At 40.1% G+C, this 18,057-nt stretch overlaps 1 protein-coding gene across 2 annotated transcripts in view; it reads right to left on the bottom strand.

Moving 5' to 3' along the window:
- Positions 1-613: 613 nt before the first annotated feature.
- TBX20 (T-box transcription factor 20) overlaps positions 614-18,057 on the bottom strand; it is a 40,364-nt gene continuing 22,920 nt past the window's right edge. Inside the window, exons 7-8 of one of the 2 annotated variants that reach the window (XM_075056953.1) lie at positions 10,291-10,400; positions 614-6,372 (exon numbers count right to left, since the gene is read on the bottom strand). In XM_075056953.1, coding sequence (XP_074913054.1) covers positions 6,032-6,372; positions 10,291-10,400 — 451 coding nt within the window. In that variant the 3' untranslated portion in view covers positions 614-6,031. Of the gene's footprint in view, positions 6,373-7,230; positions 7,396-10,290; positions 10,401-18,057 lie in introns of those variants that run through there. The other variant, XM_075056960.1, reaches the window with a different exon arrangement.

Genomic DNA, 18,057 nt, shown 5'->3' with positions numbered 1-18,057 from the left:
AGACATTACTCCTTATCTTCTCTAGGCAATCTAGTGCTGTGCTTCACTAACCCTGTTCTTTGAATATCTTAGATGTCTCGGGTAACTCTCCCTTACTTTGATATATGCTATTAAAATAGAACAAAAATCCTATTAAATAAGAGCCTGCAGCAGATATGGAGAGGAATTTATTCCTTGCTTCTTTACATTCTTCATCCATTTGAAAACTTTATTATATCTTTCCACAATCTTCACTTCTCCAGACTAAACAGACCTAATTCCTTTCCACTTTCCTCTTAGACTATGTTTCCTAGGTCTCTGTTTATTATCTTGGGGATCCTGGGAACCCCGTATTTCAGCCACTTATTTGGGCTCTGGTAGCAAAACCAGCAATTTTTCTGAACATGACTGCAAAGCACTTTGAAAAAAATAATTTGTGTAACTATATGCAAACTACAATCGTATTTAACTACAGTACAGCTATCACTCCATGTGGATCCAAGATTTAGACCACTTTTTGCAGATGAGCAGCCCTACTGGACTTTGTGCACTCTCAGAAAAATCTGTCTACAGTTCCACTGCACTCAGTGACTTGGTTAGAGGAAAAACAACAGAAGCAGAAAGATTTGGCTAAATAAGAATGATATATCAAAACACCCAATATTTTAATGAAAGAAACTGAATATCCACACATTTGCACTTCTGTACAATTTTTGTGATATATATATATAATTTTAAGCTGTTTACAAATAACATTTAATGCTTCGAATATTACATAATATTGATATTATATTTCTAGCAGAAATAAATATATTGCACTTAAAAAGAAACTTTTCATTAGATGTTGCTTCATAGTTTACGTTCATAACTTCTTTTTCCATAAAAAGATTTCCCCTTACCCCCACCCCATACACACAAACACACACTTCAATACATGGTGAATGTGCTCAGCAATGCATTATAAACAACAAAGTCAACACAGCAAACAGCAGAACTGTGGTACATTCTGTTAAAGAGGTTACATCCAGTTTTTTGCCTTCCTTATTTTTAAACCAAATCCTTCCTCATGTTTCTGAAGGTACAATAATAATAATTAAAAAAGATTGTTTAAATGTGCTAAAGGTAAAATACAGCAAACTGTATTTTTTGTCTTTAAACTATCATTAAAAGTTATTTCAGAGTTTACTTAAATCACTGCTTAGTTTTCTTTTAAAAAGATAAAATAAAGAAAAAGAAGTTGCCATTTGATAAACTACAGATGATACGCAAGGGCAGTTTATTACAGCGTAATACATAAATCCTCTGGCCAGCAAGTAAGTGGTTAGTAAAGAAACCACAACTCCTGCAGCAGAAAATGCTCTGTGAGGAATAGTGAGAATAGGATCTCACTAAAACCAAAATTAATCTTGCAGTGAGTGAACATCATCCCTCTGCAGATGATGAGTGTAAGCGCTGTGGCCACAACTGCCTCCCAGATAAGGAGCCCTAAGTGTTACACTGATCTCACTGTTGCTTTACACCTTATCTAGGGGTAAATTACCACAGTTTATATAAACTTACAGTTTTGGAAAGCTCCCCAAGTTTTTGCAATGGTTTTCACTGACATTTCTGTTTCCCTATAGTACACACACATAAAGAGGATGTAGTGCATCATCAAGTTGCCAGCCCAAATGTTTTCAGTTTTAAAGAAGTTCATTTTCAAATGCTGGTCAGTGTTTGCTGGATGTTGGAAGTGGCAACATCATATGTACATGCTCATGCAGTGCCCCAGCCTCCATGGATAAAGCCTTCTGGGAGAAAATTTGCAATTGCATTTTATAGATTGTACTACCAAGTATGTTAGCGATCAGACAACTTACCATCTTTGAACTCACGAAGAATTTCCATTAGAAACTCTGTACCTTTATCCACTTGGTCTATGCTTGTTTGTCAGTTTATACCTAGAATAGTACCACTGAAACCCAGTGGCACTGAATTTCTATCTCTGACACTGCCTCAGGCCATATAAAGCAATACTGCAAAGCAAGCAGCCTGATTTAAAATGTTTTTTAAGTCTAGCTTCTCTCAGAGCTCCAAAAGTAGAAGAAAAAAAAATCAGACAAATGCATCTAAATCAGCTTTGTTAGTCTTTGGGACACTTTTGTTGGATTAAAGAGCTGAGGCTGTTAACTATGGATAAAAGGGTAATCCAGAAAACACCCAAAAGTACTTTTAACACTTTGGAGGATAATGTTATTATTCTCTTTGAAAGCATATTCAGGCATGTTCTCTCTACCCTTCTTAAAAAAAAACCAACAACATAAACCAGCACCAGTTTGCTCAGCCAAGAGAGCTCATAAAGGTGAAGAGCACTTCTCACGGGATACAAAATGTGAATTATATTAGAAAATAAACTCTAGATTATATTTGGCATTCCTAGACTGTCTACCAGCAACAGATGTTCTGTCCTGAAAGTGATATAATTTTGACAGCAGTACAGCAACTCCTTAAATAAATTACTGAGTTATTGTCAAAGTAGTACAGATAAATTTTTTTTTAGGAAAAGCGATTTCACTCTTTAACCAATTAATTACAAATTTACATTCATTTTCTTTCCGATCGTGTTGTTGGGTTTTAGTCCTTTCTGTAGAACTCCTAAATTGTTGCTGTCGCTGCAGCCACTGTTCTTACAGCAGACTTTATTTTTAGGTGAGAACATTGAATAAAATCCTGTCTCCGTTACAGTCAAGAAATTTGTGGCTGACTGCAGCGGGGCAGGATTTTTATCCCTGGAATCCCTCCCATGCTGCCCCCTGCCCACAGGGAGGTGAGAGGGAGAGGGAGAAGAAGCCTTGCAAAGTGGCAAGATCTCTTTGTTAGGCGTCCTGTGGTCCCTGTCAATCTCAACTCTACACAACAGGTTTTGGAGGTAGCATTGTGAGGGCAAAGAAGAAGAGGTGAGAACTGGACATACCTATTGACCTTATTCATGGGGAAGGCTCTCACAAGCTTCCTTCATTCCCTTGCTTGGGATCTGCCTGTGATTCTGCATTAGTGGGGAACCCAGTGGGTTTCTGATGCAAAGGAATTAAACCGTCAGAGAGCAGCATATGCCAGAGAGCAGTGTGAGGAGGGACGAGCCCACTGAGAGAGACTTGATCTGACTGGAAAAATCAAGCTGTGGATTTTGACAGATAGTTCTGCATCATCTACAATATGAAACTCATCACAGAGAATCTGGATGAGGAATTGGCCTTATGTTTTTAGATAGGGACAGTCTACTGCCATACTTTTTCAGATCTGAATCATATTTTATTCATAGTGAAAAGCACTTGTCTTTCATTTAATGTTTTTGTAAATGATGTTTCCAAAATCCAGTTTCATTATCCAGGAAGAGCCTGGAGAATTTTCTCTGAAACAGTATCAGGGGCATTTCTGCATGTCAAATATTGGTGTTTTCAGAACAGGGACTGGGACAGGGCTAAAGAGATTGTACAGTTTATTTCTCTGAATTTGCTTCACGAAGGAAGGACAGGTCAATGGATAAGCAGGCTTTATGTGACTTGTAAAGCATGCCTAAATCTGCCTACATGTTCCAGACTTATTTCTAGATTCGTATAAAAGTTGCCTACTTACTTGACCATTTCCTGATGGAAGTATCAGCATTAAAGCTACTGGCTTGAATTCTGAACCTAACCACATCCCCTGAAACTTCAGATAAGTTAATGGAGCTGCAGAGGGAAAGAGATAAATAGAATTTCCCCACAGGCTTTAGTGCATGTTGTCATAGGGCCTTCATACAACTCTAACAGAAGTCAAGCAACTGAAGGAGAGGAATTAAAATTTTCTTCCAAATCTCCTCTGAAATTCTCGTTTCTGTGGAATCACATATGTACATGAAGAGTTATGTTGTTGTGGGGCCAGTATAATCTAATTTCCTGTAAAATAGGGGGATTATATCAAAATGGGTCATAAGTAGACACAACCTTGCAACATGCCCTTTTCCGGTGTATCTGATAGCCTGGAGCAAAATCTAGTATTTGGATACATCAAGCCAAATTCAGCATCTCATTCTAAGCTATTTAAATACTGCAGAGGTTGATCTATTATATTCATTTATGGAACTCCTTGTAGTAGCTCTGAACCCAGAAACTGTAAATAAAAGTTCATTTTCATTCACACACAGAGCACAGAAGTTGCAAATTGCCTCAGGTCATTTTTTATCAGCAGGTCCAACAGTGAGTATAAGGAAATTAGGATGATACTGCAGATAGCTGAGGTGATTGAAATGGCCAATTTGACAAGATTTTAAAGTCAGCTACTGGGAAATACATAAAGATGGCCCTTATCTGTGGGATGCAAGTACTGGCCTACAGTAGAAACTGGGAAAAGCCTGGGTGGTTGTCATTGCTCTGTGTGATGGGGCATGTAAGACGAGGCAATGGGACAAAAAAAGGTGCATGACTTGCCTTGCACTTCACAGACGTGGGAGGTAGGTGATTCAGTGTACTGTACTCTGCTTCTTACCATACAATACCAACACACACTGGTCAAAAGTAGAGGAGAATAGTCAAATAACCAAAAAAGTCTGTTTTCCATTCTGTGTTCCAGCTCTACACAGATCTTTAATATATGAGATTGGATTGCTAGTTCTTTTTTATCAATAGATGCGTTATCATCTATAACTTGGATGCAACTCTACACAGAAACTCTGTGTTGACTTCTTATTTACGGTGAAATCCCAGCTCCCACCACACAGAAAACCAGCATCGCACTAGTACTCTTTTCAGCAGTGCAAAGGATTCATGCTAGCTCTCTGCAGAGAGGACATTTTTTTCTTATACTTCTGTTGCATCAGACATAACATACTAGAAAAAGTGGACAGTACTTTGAATGAGAACCCTAATTACTAACTGAAGAAAAGCGGATATGAATTTTAAAAAAATTACATGTGAAGTTCTGCACTGATATTTTCCCAAGGAAACTCCACCATTCTACTGGGACAAGGAAAAACAGAAAGTACAACCCTCATTTTCCTGGACAAAGAGCTTGTATAATAACAGCTGTGACCAAACCCAAGAAATCAGAACAAGCAAAAAGATACTTCAATGCTACTCATCTTATATGAGCCCATTGATTACAGTTTGATCCAGAGAGTCTATAGACTGATCTAGCCTGAAATTCAGTTAACTTGGTACACATTTGCAGCTAGAAACAGGTCTGTGGTGGCAAGTGCAGCAGCAAACAAGCACTGATTCAAAGATTCGATATCTAGGGTTTCTAAGTTTAAGTAACAGATTTTCCCAAATCAGCATTTTCCTTCATCATACCTCAACAGACAGTTAAATTGTTCCTCCTAGGATATAGGACAAACTTCTTTTTAGACTGAAGGACAGAATACATCATTACTGCTGCACTCCTGTAACACAGTTCTTTTTTGGAACTGGTAAGTGTTTTGTGAAAGAAACAAAGACAGACAGACTTGTTAATAATTTTCTCTTTGGGATTATAGTAGCAACTAAGAAATACTGCTTTTGGTGAATATAAGCCAGTCTTTTAAAAAGGACAGTGGACTTTTCCACTTTGTCCCATTCCCAGCAAATGCGTGCTGAGATAGCCTAAAACATGCTCAAAGTTATAGCAATATGTTTTTCTGCTGAGATGCTCATCAGTCACAAGAAGAGATGAAGATGAGTAAGAGTATTGCCTTTTTCAGAATTCTTCTAGCATATGAAAAAAAACCCTATACACAATTAACTTGTACACTGCTGCATAAACACAATCTCTTTCCACTAGGTATAATGCACCTTTGGAACAAGCTGCACGTGACCAAAAATCCTGGGAACTTTGGGATCCATTTTGGCTGTGTTACACATAGATCTGTGAGCAGCTCCAAGCTGCACGCTCTCTTCTTGTGATCCCTCAATAGAGGAATCTATATCCATAACGCCTTTTCTTAGCTGGTTTGTTACGAGTTCAGCAGTCCTGCCACAGGCCTTTCAGGAAGGTCCCTTGTATTTTTCATACCGAACTTGTACATTTAAAATCTCATGTTTCTCTTGTCTTACATCACTCATACAAATGGTGTCATCACTGCAGAGGAGTGACGCAGTCCCTGGATAGCTGCATAAGGACCCTGCTGAAAATAATGGTGGTACCTAGGCATGTGGAAGGAAGGGAAAGTGGGGCCACTACCTTGCATGGAACTGGCTATAGCAGAGGGTGTAAGAGGCATTCCCAGGCGGCTGTACGGGGGCAGAGATCCTTGGATTGGATGAGGAATGGGTGTAGCTATGGACGCAGTGCTGGTACCCAGGGCACTCAAAGACTGTGGGTGCTGAAATCCAGGAAAACTGGTTGAGGAAGATACCCAGGAACTGAGAGACAGGTTATCAGATGTTGTAAAGGCTGACCCTGCAAGCAAAGAGAAAGAATGCCTGACATTTGCACTGCAACACACAAAGCTGGTAAAATAGCAAAAAGGGGAAAAAAGTCTTTCACAGCAAGGCTAATTTTAATGACAAGTTGTCAACAGAAATACTTCCCAAATACTTATCCTTGTATCTTTCTTTATAATATTATTGGCCAGTTGCTGTCCTTTATCACTGCATCTTAGACAAATTTCCATTTTAAGAAGCTGGTTGCAGTGGCTTGCATGGTAAAATCAGCTTTGCACATTGGACATTTTTGGTATTAAACACTGAAGAACCTTGCAATGCTGCCACTAAACACTGAAGCATTTGCCCTGACGTGGAATCTCACTGCATTACAGCCCTGTTTTCAAGACATGATTGTAGCTTTTTACATCAGATCCTCAGCAGAACTGGTTATTTTTTTCTAAAATTTCAGTCTGGCAAAAATGCAGAAAAATGTAATCTGCACTACAAGTTTTCCTTTTTTTTTTTTTACCTCAGTAAAACTTGCCAACACCACAACTTTTCATTCAACTTGGCTTTTTCCAAAACAGAGAACAAAAAATTCCAAAATGTCAAAACATTTGTTATTTTTCCAACTGTGTACAGTGCTCTAAGAAACAACACTAATGCTAAATCATAGTAAGAGGTGTGGGGTTTTAAGTGAAAGGCACAAAAATATTAAAAACTTGCTCCTGGGGTAATTATCTACTATTTGATCAAATGGAAGTGGTTTCTTTGGTATTTTTTTAATCTTAAAAGTTCCAAAAATTCTTTTCACAAATCTTCCACCTTTTCAGAACACATTTTCTCTGAAGATTGAAAAATCAGAAAAAAAAGGAAAAATGGTATCTTTAAATTAGAACTAATTATTTATTTTATTTTGACAGTAAAATTTTGGGGAAACCAATGAACAATTTGTTTTGGTAATTATACATGGTCATTTTCAAATAATCTGGTGATGATGTTGCTCTTCACCTCTGCAGTTCCTCTATGCATCTGGTCATCATCAGATATCTGATTTCTAGAAATGGGGAATACAATAAAATCCTATAAATAATCTCTTATTTTTTTATTCCTATTCAAACAGTAATCCAACTCATGTCCCTTCTGTATTTTCTTTCTTGTCCAACTTTGTCCATGGAGGAAATATTTCTTTGAGAAATAGATTTACTGGCAAGAATATTTGGCAAAATATAATGCCAAGGCAGTACTGCAAAACATTCTGAGAAAACAAATTTTACAACAGGTATTGGTTTCAGAAATCTGATTCTAGAAGATAGTTCATCCAAATTGTGAGAAGAAAAAATATGAAGACATCTATCTGTCAAGGTAAACATATTGGAATTATGTATACTAACCAATGGTAGCCACGTACTCAAAACAAAACGATAAGCAAACAACAATAGAAAGAAAAAATGCAGATTATTATTTTTAAAAAATCATAAAACTCTTTAGGGATATATTCTCAAATCAGAAAGAGGGCTACTCTTGATTAACTCCTCCTCTGCTTAATGAAACAAGTAAAACGGCCCAGTAGCAGGGAAGAGAAATTGTGTCAGCTCAGCAGTAAAAACAGACTTGAACCAAATCCTGACCCCACCACTGAACCAAATCCTAACTGCTGGGGAGTTAGGATCCAGAGCCAAACTATAAGGATAACACCACACCCTGAGCTTTATGGCACTTCAGGGAAAGCAGGATGTGAATCTGGATTTGACGAGAAGGTTTACATTTGGCTCTGTTCCAGGTGGCTACCATGAATCCCATGTGCGAATGTTGGAGCACAGGCACCCAGACATTATGCATTAAAGAGTTTTAATTGGATTTATATATTTCATATCTGTTAATTCCTTTGGAAACAGACTTCTTGTGATAAATATACTACTGAAGGCTAGCCACTTCCATCTTTAGATGGCTGAAATTAGCTGAGATGAGAATGCTCTGGATGTAATTAGAAATAAATAGCAGTGATAGACTTTCCTTGTTCTACACAGAAGAAAGGATGTGATTCCTTCTCATGAGGAACCTCCATAAGTGCCCTTTCCTCCTCCAACTGCAATGGTCTCTAATTACAACTTAGTACTCCAAAAGTCTCATTTGCCAGCGCCAAGGAAATGTGCTGTAGTAATTCTGAGGCAGTCAAGGCCTTAGAGGGCTTATAACACACACCACTCAGCAGTGTTTGTATTTGGCTGTCAACTCTCGTACATATAGAAGGACACCCCTCAATTCTGCATGCAAGGTAGTTTTCAAATGCATCAGAAGAAATAAAAATGTCTGTGGAGTTTCAGTAAGGTCATTATTTCTCTCCTTGTGTCTTGGACAACTTTTTCTTTTTTAAGGACACCAGACCTAAACAGAGAGTGAAGGCAGTACAAGGTAGTCATCTGCAAGAGCAGTATGTTTTACCCTCTGTGCATGCCTCTGGTTGCCCAGAACAACCACGTCCTACGATAGCATATGGCTCCCAGATCAGAAAAAAGTTGGTTGCCACAACTCATCATCTTCCTCACTTATTTGCCATATTGCAAGTAAATGCAGAACTGTATCCTGTACATATTATAAATAAAATTAATTTTAATAAACAATTCCTTCATTCTCTGGCACCTTCCTCAGGATTCTCTTCAGAAAAGAAAGGCTCTAAAGGCCCGTTCTCATACTGAGGTTCCCCTTATTCACTTTGTCACTCCCAAAGCACGACATCATACCAGGGAGAAATGTAATTCTTCGAGAAAAGGTGCCTTGCTCTGAGCACTTCTGGCAAGGGAAAATTTAACACTGTCTTCAGCAATAACTGGCCTAGGATCTAAGCTGACGTGAAGCGAGGTAATCCCCCAGAAGTATGTGAAAGGATGGCATTGTACCAGCTGAGGAGTTGCTCCAGAAACTCCGCAATCTAAGGAACTGCTCTCGGAATAGACGTGTATGAACAAGCCCACCTAATCACATTTTGTTGAAGAGCAACTTGTGGTTAAAAATAAGCGTGTTTTCCCTGCAGAAGTCCAAAGAGCTTATGAACAGAAATAATGCTCTTATCTTAGCAACACTGTATGAAGTTAGAGGACAAGACAAGGGCACTGCCAGTCGCAAGGCAGATAGAACTGCTTTACCTCAAGTGGCTGTTGCATGTCAGGCAGGTCACAAAGTCAACATGCAAAGTATAATGCACCACAAGTTTATGCTAGTCAGAGATCCCACAGGATGGGTTTGAGAACTATTTCCAGTGGCAAATTATGACAGATGCAATTTGTCCAGTGAGTAGCCCCACAAAGAACAGCTCTGCTTTGCTCCTACTCTTGCGACTGCTAAAGTAGACAAACCATTTGATAAAGCATTTGAGGTGAATTGCCTCAGCAGGAAAAGCACCTTTTAGAGACCAAGAGATAAGAATTAAACACCACTTTTCCAGGGAGCTATGGACTTTTCTTCCTGTAGAACCAAAGCAGGTTAACCACAGGCTGGTTGAAGATGGTCAGAACCAAGTCCTCTGCTCACAGAAGGCTGGAGGGGCAGCAAATGGCACATCTACATGATACTTTACAAATGGTGCTGAGCCCCAGCTAGTAAGTCCTGCCAAGGGATGGGAAGCCTTAGCTTGTTCTCAGCACCATGGTAACGAAGTCGCCTGTTTTTCAGCCATGTTGAAGAGGAAGCAGAGATAGTTCTCTTCTGCTGGCAAAGGCTGTATAGGCATCTCTTGAGCTGCCTCCTGAACTAGCCACCCACACTAGCGCCATGGGCATATCAGGTGTCCAGAAGAGCCGTAAGGTAACAAGTATTATTCTTCATTATAGGACCTAATGGCAGAAAGACACACCAGAGAAATGCTTCAGAGTAACACAGTACTGACTGTGGTCCTCCTTTTCTCAAGCATAACTAGGTCACCACAGTTTACCTCGTGAGCACATTTTCCTACCTCTGCTTTGTGTTGCCTGGCTATCATCTCCAAGATCATCTTCTCCTCCGTAGGTTCGAATGGGGGATCGGGCATAGGAATGCTTTTGGATAAGGCTCTCCACGCTTTCTCTGTGAAAGGAAACAACACACCATATCAATAACATCCTGAACAGCCTACTAATCCATTAGGTTAAATACAGTGAACATGCTGCCTTTTCCCTGTTCAGATCATGGCTTTCTCGCACAGAATCTCCAAAATTACTTAACAAAAGGGTTACCTCCACAGCATGTCACTGGAAATGCCGAACTTGGCCTGCGGTGTTTTAACATTGCTCATCGCCTCTTACCTGTGTGGTACTGCTTCTTCAGCAGATGAAGTAGAGCAAACTTCCCACTGCCTTTCCTGGATGTGGTCTCACACAGGGAATATAAGACCAGCACTCTTCACAGATTTGGAAATGCAAGCTCTGGGGTTATTCAGGCTGAGTGACCAATCTGGGTTCAAAGAGACACCTGTGGTCCAGCTCCTGCCAAACAAGCTTTCACATCACACCTGACCACCTCATCTGGTGCTCTCCCATTTTTCTGAAATCAGGGGCAAGAGACAGATGTGTCTAGAGACAGCTCAGCTCTAACCATGCTTTCTCAGCATCAGAATGGAAACCAGTTCATAGCAGGAAGTCTACAGATACTACTGATCTTGTGCCATGTCTATTCTGGGAGGTTAGACGTGTCTGCCAGGCCCCCGCCTTGCTGGTGGCACAAAGCACTGAAGTCACCCAAACAATTTTTAAATAGAAGGAAGGCATATCTGCACGATAAGCCACAGCAGTCTGTAAGGAAGATCCAACCTTACACATTCCGAGCGCGTTTCCATGTAAGTAGGTGGCATGAATATGCTGAATATGACCTAGGCACATTTCCAAAATGGCTTTGAGATTCTGTTCCCGTTTAAGAAATCTAGGTAGTGATAGCTGTTTAAATCTGCTGCTGGGTGAAGGTTTTGTCTGAATTTACCATTTGGCCATTCATACTTGCTAATGCCCTTCGCCTGGAGAGTGTGGCTGTTGCAGAAATTCCAAGGAAAAACATTTTCCAAGTAACTCGATAAATCACAATGGCACATGTTTTTCTTTCCTACAGAAAGCCCATTATGGTCATTTTGTCCTTGGTCTATCACTGGCATCATTACTTATGCTAGTCTCCTCAGAAAAAAAAAATAAAAAGGGGATCTTATCAAAGTGATTTACTTGTGTCAGGACTGGAAGTGGACTGAAAGCAATGGCAGCTCCTACATAGAGAATTATATAATTGAATTACTGCCTTTTAAGTGATTGAAAACAGTAGGCATATCGGGGCTATCTCAAAGAAGATTTTACAAAGAAAAAGACAGATGGCATTGTTTACATTATGTGCTGAATGCCTCTTGAAACTTTTTTTTTTCTGAAGCAGAATGTGAAATGCAAAGAATTCTACTTAACCAAAAGGACTATCTATCTCAAACAAGTACAGAATAACTGAATAATGGATTAGACCAGTGTTGTCTGAGTGATTTAGGTACCAGTCTGTAAACATATTCCTAACCAAAGAGTTACTAATCTTTAAAGGTCTGAAAAATATATGTGATTCAGGTGATTGCCTGTATTGACTTTATTTCTAATAAAGGTCTGCTTATAACAACAGACATTACAACATGTAATAATATTCTGATGCAACAGAAATAATGCAGGCTCTAGTTTCCATGCAGTGGGCCAAATTCATCTCTAAAACATTGGATCCAATGGCGGTTTGGGGATAAACTCACCCCAATAAATTTACATTTGAATTACCTACAGGGATTTAAAGCTAAATCAAATGCCCACAATTATTGCAGACAAAATTCCTTCCAGATGGGTTTGTAAGCTAGACAGAGAACTCTATTATTCTATATGGTTTTCTTCTTTTAAAGGAAAAAGAGAGGTGACTTCTTAGTGAACCTTAAATCTGAAACCAGGGAACTATGTGGTAGGTTTATTTATTTATTTTTAATGTTGTAATGTTGCAGGTAGTATGCTAAAGGTTTTAGAAGATTAATCTCCTTCATTGGCACAAGAAGCAAAGGTTTTTACGGCAGAGGGAATGGTCTAACAAGGAAACTTGGATCAGGGAAAGCAACTAATTCACAAAAGCAGTTCCTTTTGCACAGCTGGGAATTAATATTCAAAACTGTATATGCTTATCTTGCCCATCCATGTTGGTGGTTTACGCTATAATCACAACATGTCTACTAATTTTTCATTTTAGAGGGTGAGGCTGTGATTCACATCATGAGCGCAAAGCTTGGAGATTCACACCAGAATTTAGGAATCTGGCCCCCACAGCCTTCAAGCGGACACTCTTCTTTCCACATACAACACATGCTGCATATAAACCTCCAAAACAGACCTACGAAATGCAAAAGGCTGAGCAGAAAACCACCTAAGTGTGCAAAAGGAAACAAAGAAAAACAAGAAGTGGTGTATTTTCTCCACTCATGAAGTATATCTCTGAGTTATCCCACCAAGCACTGTTTCTTCCACCTAGAAAAACAAGAGCCAAAGTCTGCACTCAGGCCTCCCCCATCCTAGAGAAGTGACCTAAGTTAAGGGATAATCTTTCCTGCCCTTTGTGTTTCAAAGGAAAGGAGTGGTGGCCTCTGCACCATGCTCAACTATTTCATGCTCAGAGAACACCACCTGGAGATCAAGTCTTCTTGGGGAACAAAGCGGTTGCAACTCATCTAATCTATGGAAACATGTGGAGTTTCCCACATAGCTTGGAAAGAGGAGGCCAACCTCCTCCACCCTTTAAAGACAGAGGTGCTTTAGGACTTTCTCCAAAGTAGATGTGTAGGAGGAAGCAAAACTTTAACAACAAGATTTAAGTCACTGTCCAGTTCAAAATGCAGGAACAAAGCTGGCAATCTGGAACACGGGTTCCTGCTTATACCCTTTTTTCAGCTGGGGACGAAAGGACTTAAATCTCAAAATCATACCAAAAATTCTGCTTATGGAAGTGTGAACTGTTTAGAATATCCAGAATATGGTGCTCTGTAGAGTGGACCAATAAAATTTTTAAAGTCCCAGAATTTTATACTATTACTACTACTACTACTAAGAGGGCAAGACATTAATTTAAACTTCTGGCTTTATAGTTCTGTATGCATCATCTTCAGATATCTCAATGTGGTTCAAAGGATGTATGGAAATAAATCTATAAATTACCATACAATAAACCAGTATTTGCCATTTTATGATTCTGCTCCACAAAAAAAAAAATTAACAAGTGAAGAGTATGGTGCTTTTTAAAGCTTTCCTTTAGTATTTTTCAGAGCTGATCCACAGTAAACTGGCTGAAGAACAAAGTGACTCCCAGTTACTCAATGCTCAACTTCTGCACTTCTGTTACTTAGTTTGTGATCAGACACTTGTTATGTAATACTTGGACCTAACAATTTTTACCTTTTAATATATCTTAGAACTCCACAGTTTCTTCTATTAGCAATAAATTAGCAATAAACTTTGTTTTGAGAGATGACAAGCTGCCAGCTGGAAAAAGGAACGACGTCTTCTTTCTGTCAAACTCTTTTGTGTGGTCTACTAACAATTTTTAGCCTTCCAGACTGCTCTTCAACTCACAGATATCTTGTAAATACCCAGAGGAGGGGAAAAACACACACATAGGCATAATATATTACTACGATTAAGCTGTGCTATGTGTACAACTGGATAATAGTAGCAGATGACAGGCTGGAGAAGGGCAAGTTAGGGGCTGAAGCTGTTTGAGAAAAAGAAGGAACCACATGCCAAATGGAGTGGAAAAAACTAAGCTCGTATTGGCTAGCACACCCACAGAGAAGATGCTGAGGCAGGACAAATGTGAGGAAAGGTAAAAGGGAAAGGGGCTCCGGCTGATCCCAATGATCTGTAATCTCACAGAAGCACACCTTGAGCCCAGCCCTGTCAATAAACCTCTGTTTATGAACGAAGCACTTCTCTCCTTTGTGCAAGAAATAAAACAGTGAATTTTGAACCAGGAATTGAAGGAAGCACAGGGTTGGGAGAATTTCTCAATTAGCAAGGGTTTAGGGTGCACAGGGAGCATCTTACTATTTGGCAAGATTTAACCTCTTGACTGAAGATTTCACTCTTGTCCCTGCTGGCAACTGATTCCAAAACTAAACTTCCAGCTAGGGATGCTTTATGTCTTGCAGCTACAAGCTGAGTCTTTGGCCTTATTTAGTTAACAGTGCCCTGTATGTACAGAGTAGTCTCAGAGGATCAAAAGTGGATAGGAAAATCCTGATGTAACCGACAAACAATTCACTAACACTTTACGGACTAAACCCAAGATCTTGCCATGGATATGAACTGGGAGATGGCAGAAAACAGAGCTGACTTGGGAAACAGCTGAGGAGTGAGGCCCTGCTTGAGGATGCTCACTTCCTTTTGCTGTCAACCCAGATTACAGAAATTCTCTCGGGAGACGGTGAAGTCCCAGATTACCCTGAGCAGGATCTTTAATCAAGATGAAAAGAACAGTGCTTCTTTGTAGGTGGAAGCAGGCATCTCTTTGATGCTGCTTCTTGTCATTTTTTCTGCTCCTTTTGCTGTTACTTTGCTTCAACTGTGCATTCACAGCAGCCTGGTGATCACTGTGACCCTGATTCTGAAGCGCATGACCACGAGCCCTGGTGATATGGAAGGGGGCTCACCTGGCCACAATGCACTGTCAATGCTGATGCTGATACATGCCAGCATGCACCTGAAGCTATGGATTTCCCCGAATTTGGCAGAGAGTGCACCCAGGGGATGGAGACGGGAAGCCTACCTTCTCCCTTTGGGAAGAAGGGGCAATATATTTGGTTTTGGCAGAAAGTGTTAGAAAAGCTAATTCAGAACTAGCTTGCTGGAGCCAGGCCTGGGTTAGTATCCATCTTAGATCTATAGTATGGCTCCAAAGAGGATGAACTTGATGTAATAGGCAGGCACCCATTCCACTGGGAGCCAGATTCAACCTCCTTTGAAGGCAACGTGCAAAAGCCAGACTGCAGTGAGAAAGAACAGCTGGCAGAGCCGGGCGCTCTGAACTCATTATCTTCTGCAGAAGTTACTGTCTCAGGAATGGCTGCAAGAGGCACAAACTTCAGAGTGGAGTTGAGCAACCTGTTAAGTGCTTTCTCTTTTTCCCCTTACTATCCAAGTGCTAGTTGAGAAAAAAGGTAAGGTTATCCTCAGAATCAGCACCCTATTCCTGGTGGCATGAGGTTTGGTTTTTTCTTACGTTTTTTGTCTTTTTCTTTAAAAGACAAATGCAATGTTAATACAAAAAAATTAGCATAAGGAAAATAATAAAATAATAAAACTGACAACTATGTTTGGTTGGCCTTTCAGTTCAACACAAAAAAAAAAAAAACAGAACAGGATATAAAGTGTATGAATTATCAGTTTGCAGCCTGAATGACTTCTTTAGTTCTGCATTTCAAAGGTTTCCTTTTTTTGTAGCTGCCAGTTAGTATGTTTGGAAGAAAGCCCAGATAACAGAAGACATCAGAAGTGAGGTGAGGTGAAGACAGATGGAATAAATGGGCTGAGAAGGCACAAAAATAAACTTGTCGGAAGTTGCAGTGTAGTAGAACTTTTTTTTTTTAAGGGAAAAGATGACTAATTTGTCCAAGACGCAAGTGCTAAAAACAAGTCTGTAAAAAAACCCAAAACAACAAAAAAAACCAAATCCAAACAACAACAACAACAAACCCAACACAGCAGGAGGAACAAATATATTTCCATAACAGCAGCTAAGAGTGAACAATAAACACTGTCAGAACCACCGTTCAGATATGACTTAGCCTTCATGTTCCTGTGGCTTTTAGTTGCTATTTTACACATGCATAAACATACAGACATATTAATTTGCTACATACAGTTGCTCTTATACTGATAGATGAATATTACAGGCTGACCATAGGAACTTAATTCAGCTCTGACACAGTACGAACCAAATCCTTGACCAGAACAAAGTAGCTCCATTCCATCACTTAGATTAAAACTGAACCACTTCCAACCAGGGAAGAACCAGGGCCCATCAGACTACATTGGCTCATGTGAGCTGAAGTTTAACTTGGCCCAAAAGCTAATACAGAGCCACCAAACACTTTCACACAAAGTCAAAACTACTGGGCAAGTGTTGGATGGATGCAATACTCCGAGAATACATATGATTTTAAGAAAGAAGGGAAACAAGAATTAAATTCTGAAAAACTAAGTTTTGATGATTGCAGAAGAAAGAACAAGTGTGTCTCCAAAGTGGTGTTTACTGGCACCCTGATGGCCATTCTGCAAGACCTTTAATATGCATGGAGGTGACATAGCCTGGCTGAAGCCATGACATGGGAAGAGTAATGACACTTACGAAGAAGGAGCATGAAGTTATTAAATATACCCACTCCACTCCTCTCAACTGCAAATAAAAATAAGAAAAACAGCTATCTTTATACAGGGAATGAAAAAAAAAAAAAGATAAAATTACATTTCTCTTCTCTGACTTGGAAAAAAGCACACACTTGCAAATGTTATATCAAAGCTCTTTCTCTGTATCTTTTTTCACCAACTATAGTGACACACTTAACTCTTAATGTAGCCAACCCCACAGAGCTCCACTTCACCCAGTGACTGCAACCATTTCTTTCTGACTGCCAGGCAGAGGATGAGAGGTGAGGACAGAGCAGTACCGTGAAACTGTACTGGAAAGTCACTGGAAAACTTCCTTGCGGGTGGAAACTGTGGGTCTGATCTGACATCATCCATTCCCCTTATGCACGCACTACACCTGCACGAGGTGAGTGGAAAACACTAGCAAAATAAAACATTTTTATACCCTTTTGCACAAGTAAAAAGATAGATAACATAATACCTAAGTGGAAAATGAGCCAGGGTGTGAGTACTTAAAAGCTTGGGAACTGAAAAGGTTTCAGCCAGCATGGAGGGCTTTCTGCTGGCGAAAAGGAACAGTTGCCTGGCTAACAGTAAGCAGAGGCAGACGAACCAGATTTGAAGGGATTGCTTCAGGTGTCTAAATGTAGGCAGGTAGTGCTTTCTACATGTCCTAAGACATCCAAGCCATCTGCAGTGGTCTGGAAGGGATGATGCAGAAAATACAGACAATCCATCTACCCCTCTGGAGTAGCAGCTGGAGGCTGGAGTAACCTCAGCACATCTGGGATGGCACCAGATACCAGGCATTTAGGCACCAGTGTCCCCGGTGTTTCTCCCTAAATTCAGGACTTCACTTCTCCCAACCTAAACATCGGAGATGATCTCCCATGGCTGGTTGCTGACATACGCGGACTGAGAACTAGCTGAGGATAAAGGATCAGCTGGGGAGTTTGACTTGTTGGAGCACTATGACAAAGCTCTACTTAACCATGGACACAGGAGTAGGTCGTAGAGAGTATATATTTCTGCCTGTTGGTAGGGGGCTTTCGAGAGTCAGGGAAGTTCTTCTAGACCAGCAGTAAGCAGTGGGGATAGGGAGGAAGGCAGCTCTGTGGGGTGACCGGGGAAGGGATGGAAGAGAGGACTGCTGCGGACAGCACGTCATTAAGCCCATGGCTTTGACTGCTACTTCAACAGGGCAGTGCCCATATCCGGGCATTAGCATCCATTTCACTTACAACCTTGTCAGCCAGTACAATGTATTTCCACATCTCAGACATGAAGTTCCTCAGGGGAAAATTCAGAATCTGATTACCATGCAAATCCAGCTGGGA

The sequence above is a fragment of the Buteo buteo genome, chromosome 2 (assembly GCF_964188355.1).
Source record: "Buteo buteo chromosome 2, bButBut1.hap1.1, whole genome shotgun sequence".
NCBI lineage: Eukaryota > Metazoa > Chordata > Aves > Accipitriformes > Accipitridae > Buteo > Buteo buteo.
The sequence above is the reverse complement of the archived record's forward strand: the minus strand, read 5'-3'. Positions and strand labels throughout refer to the sequence as shown.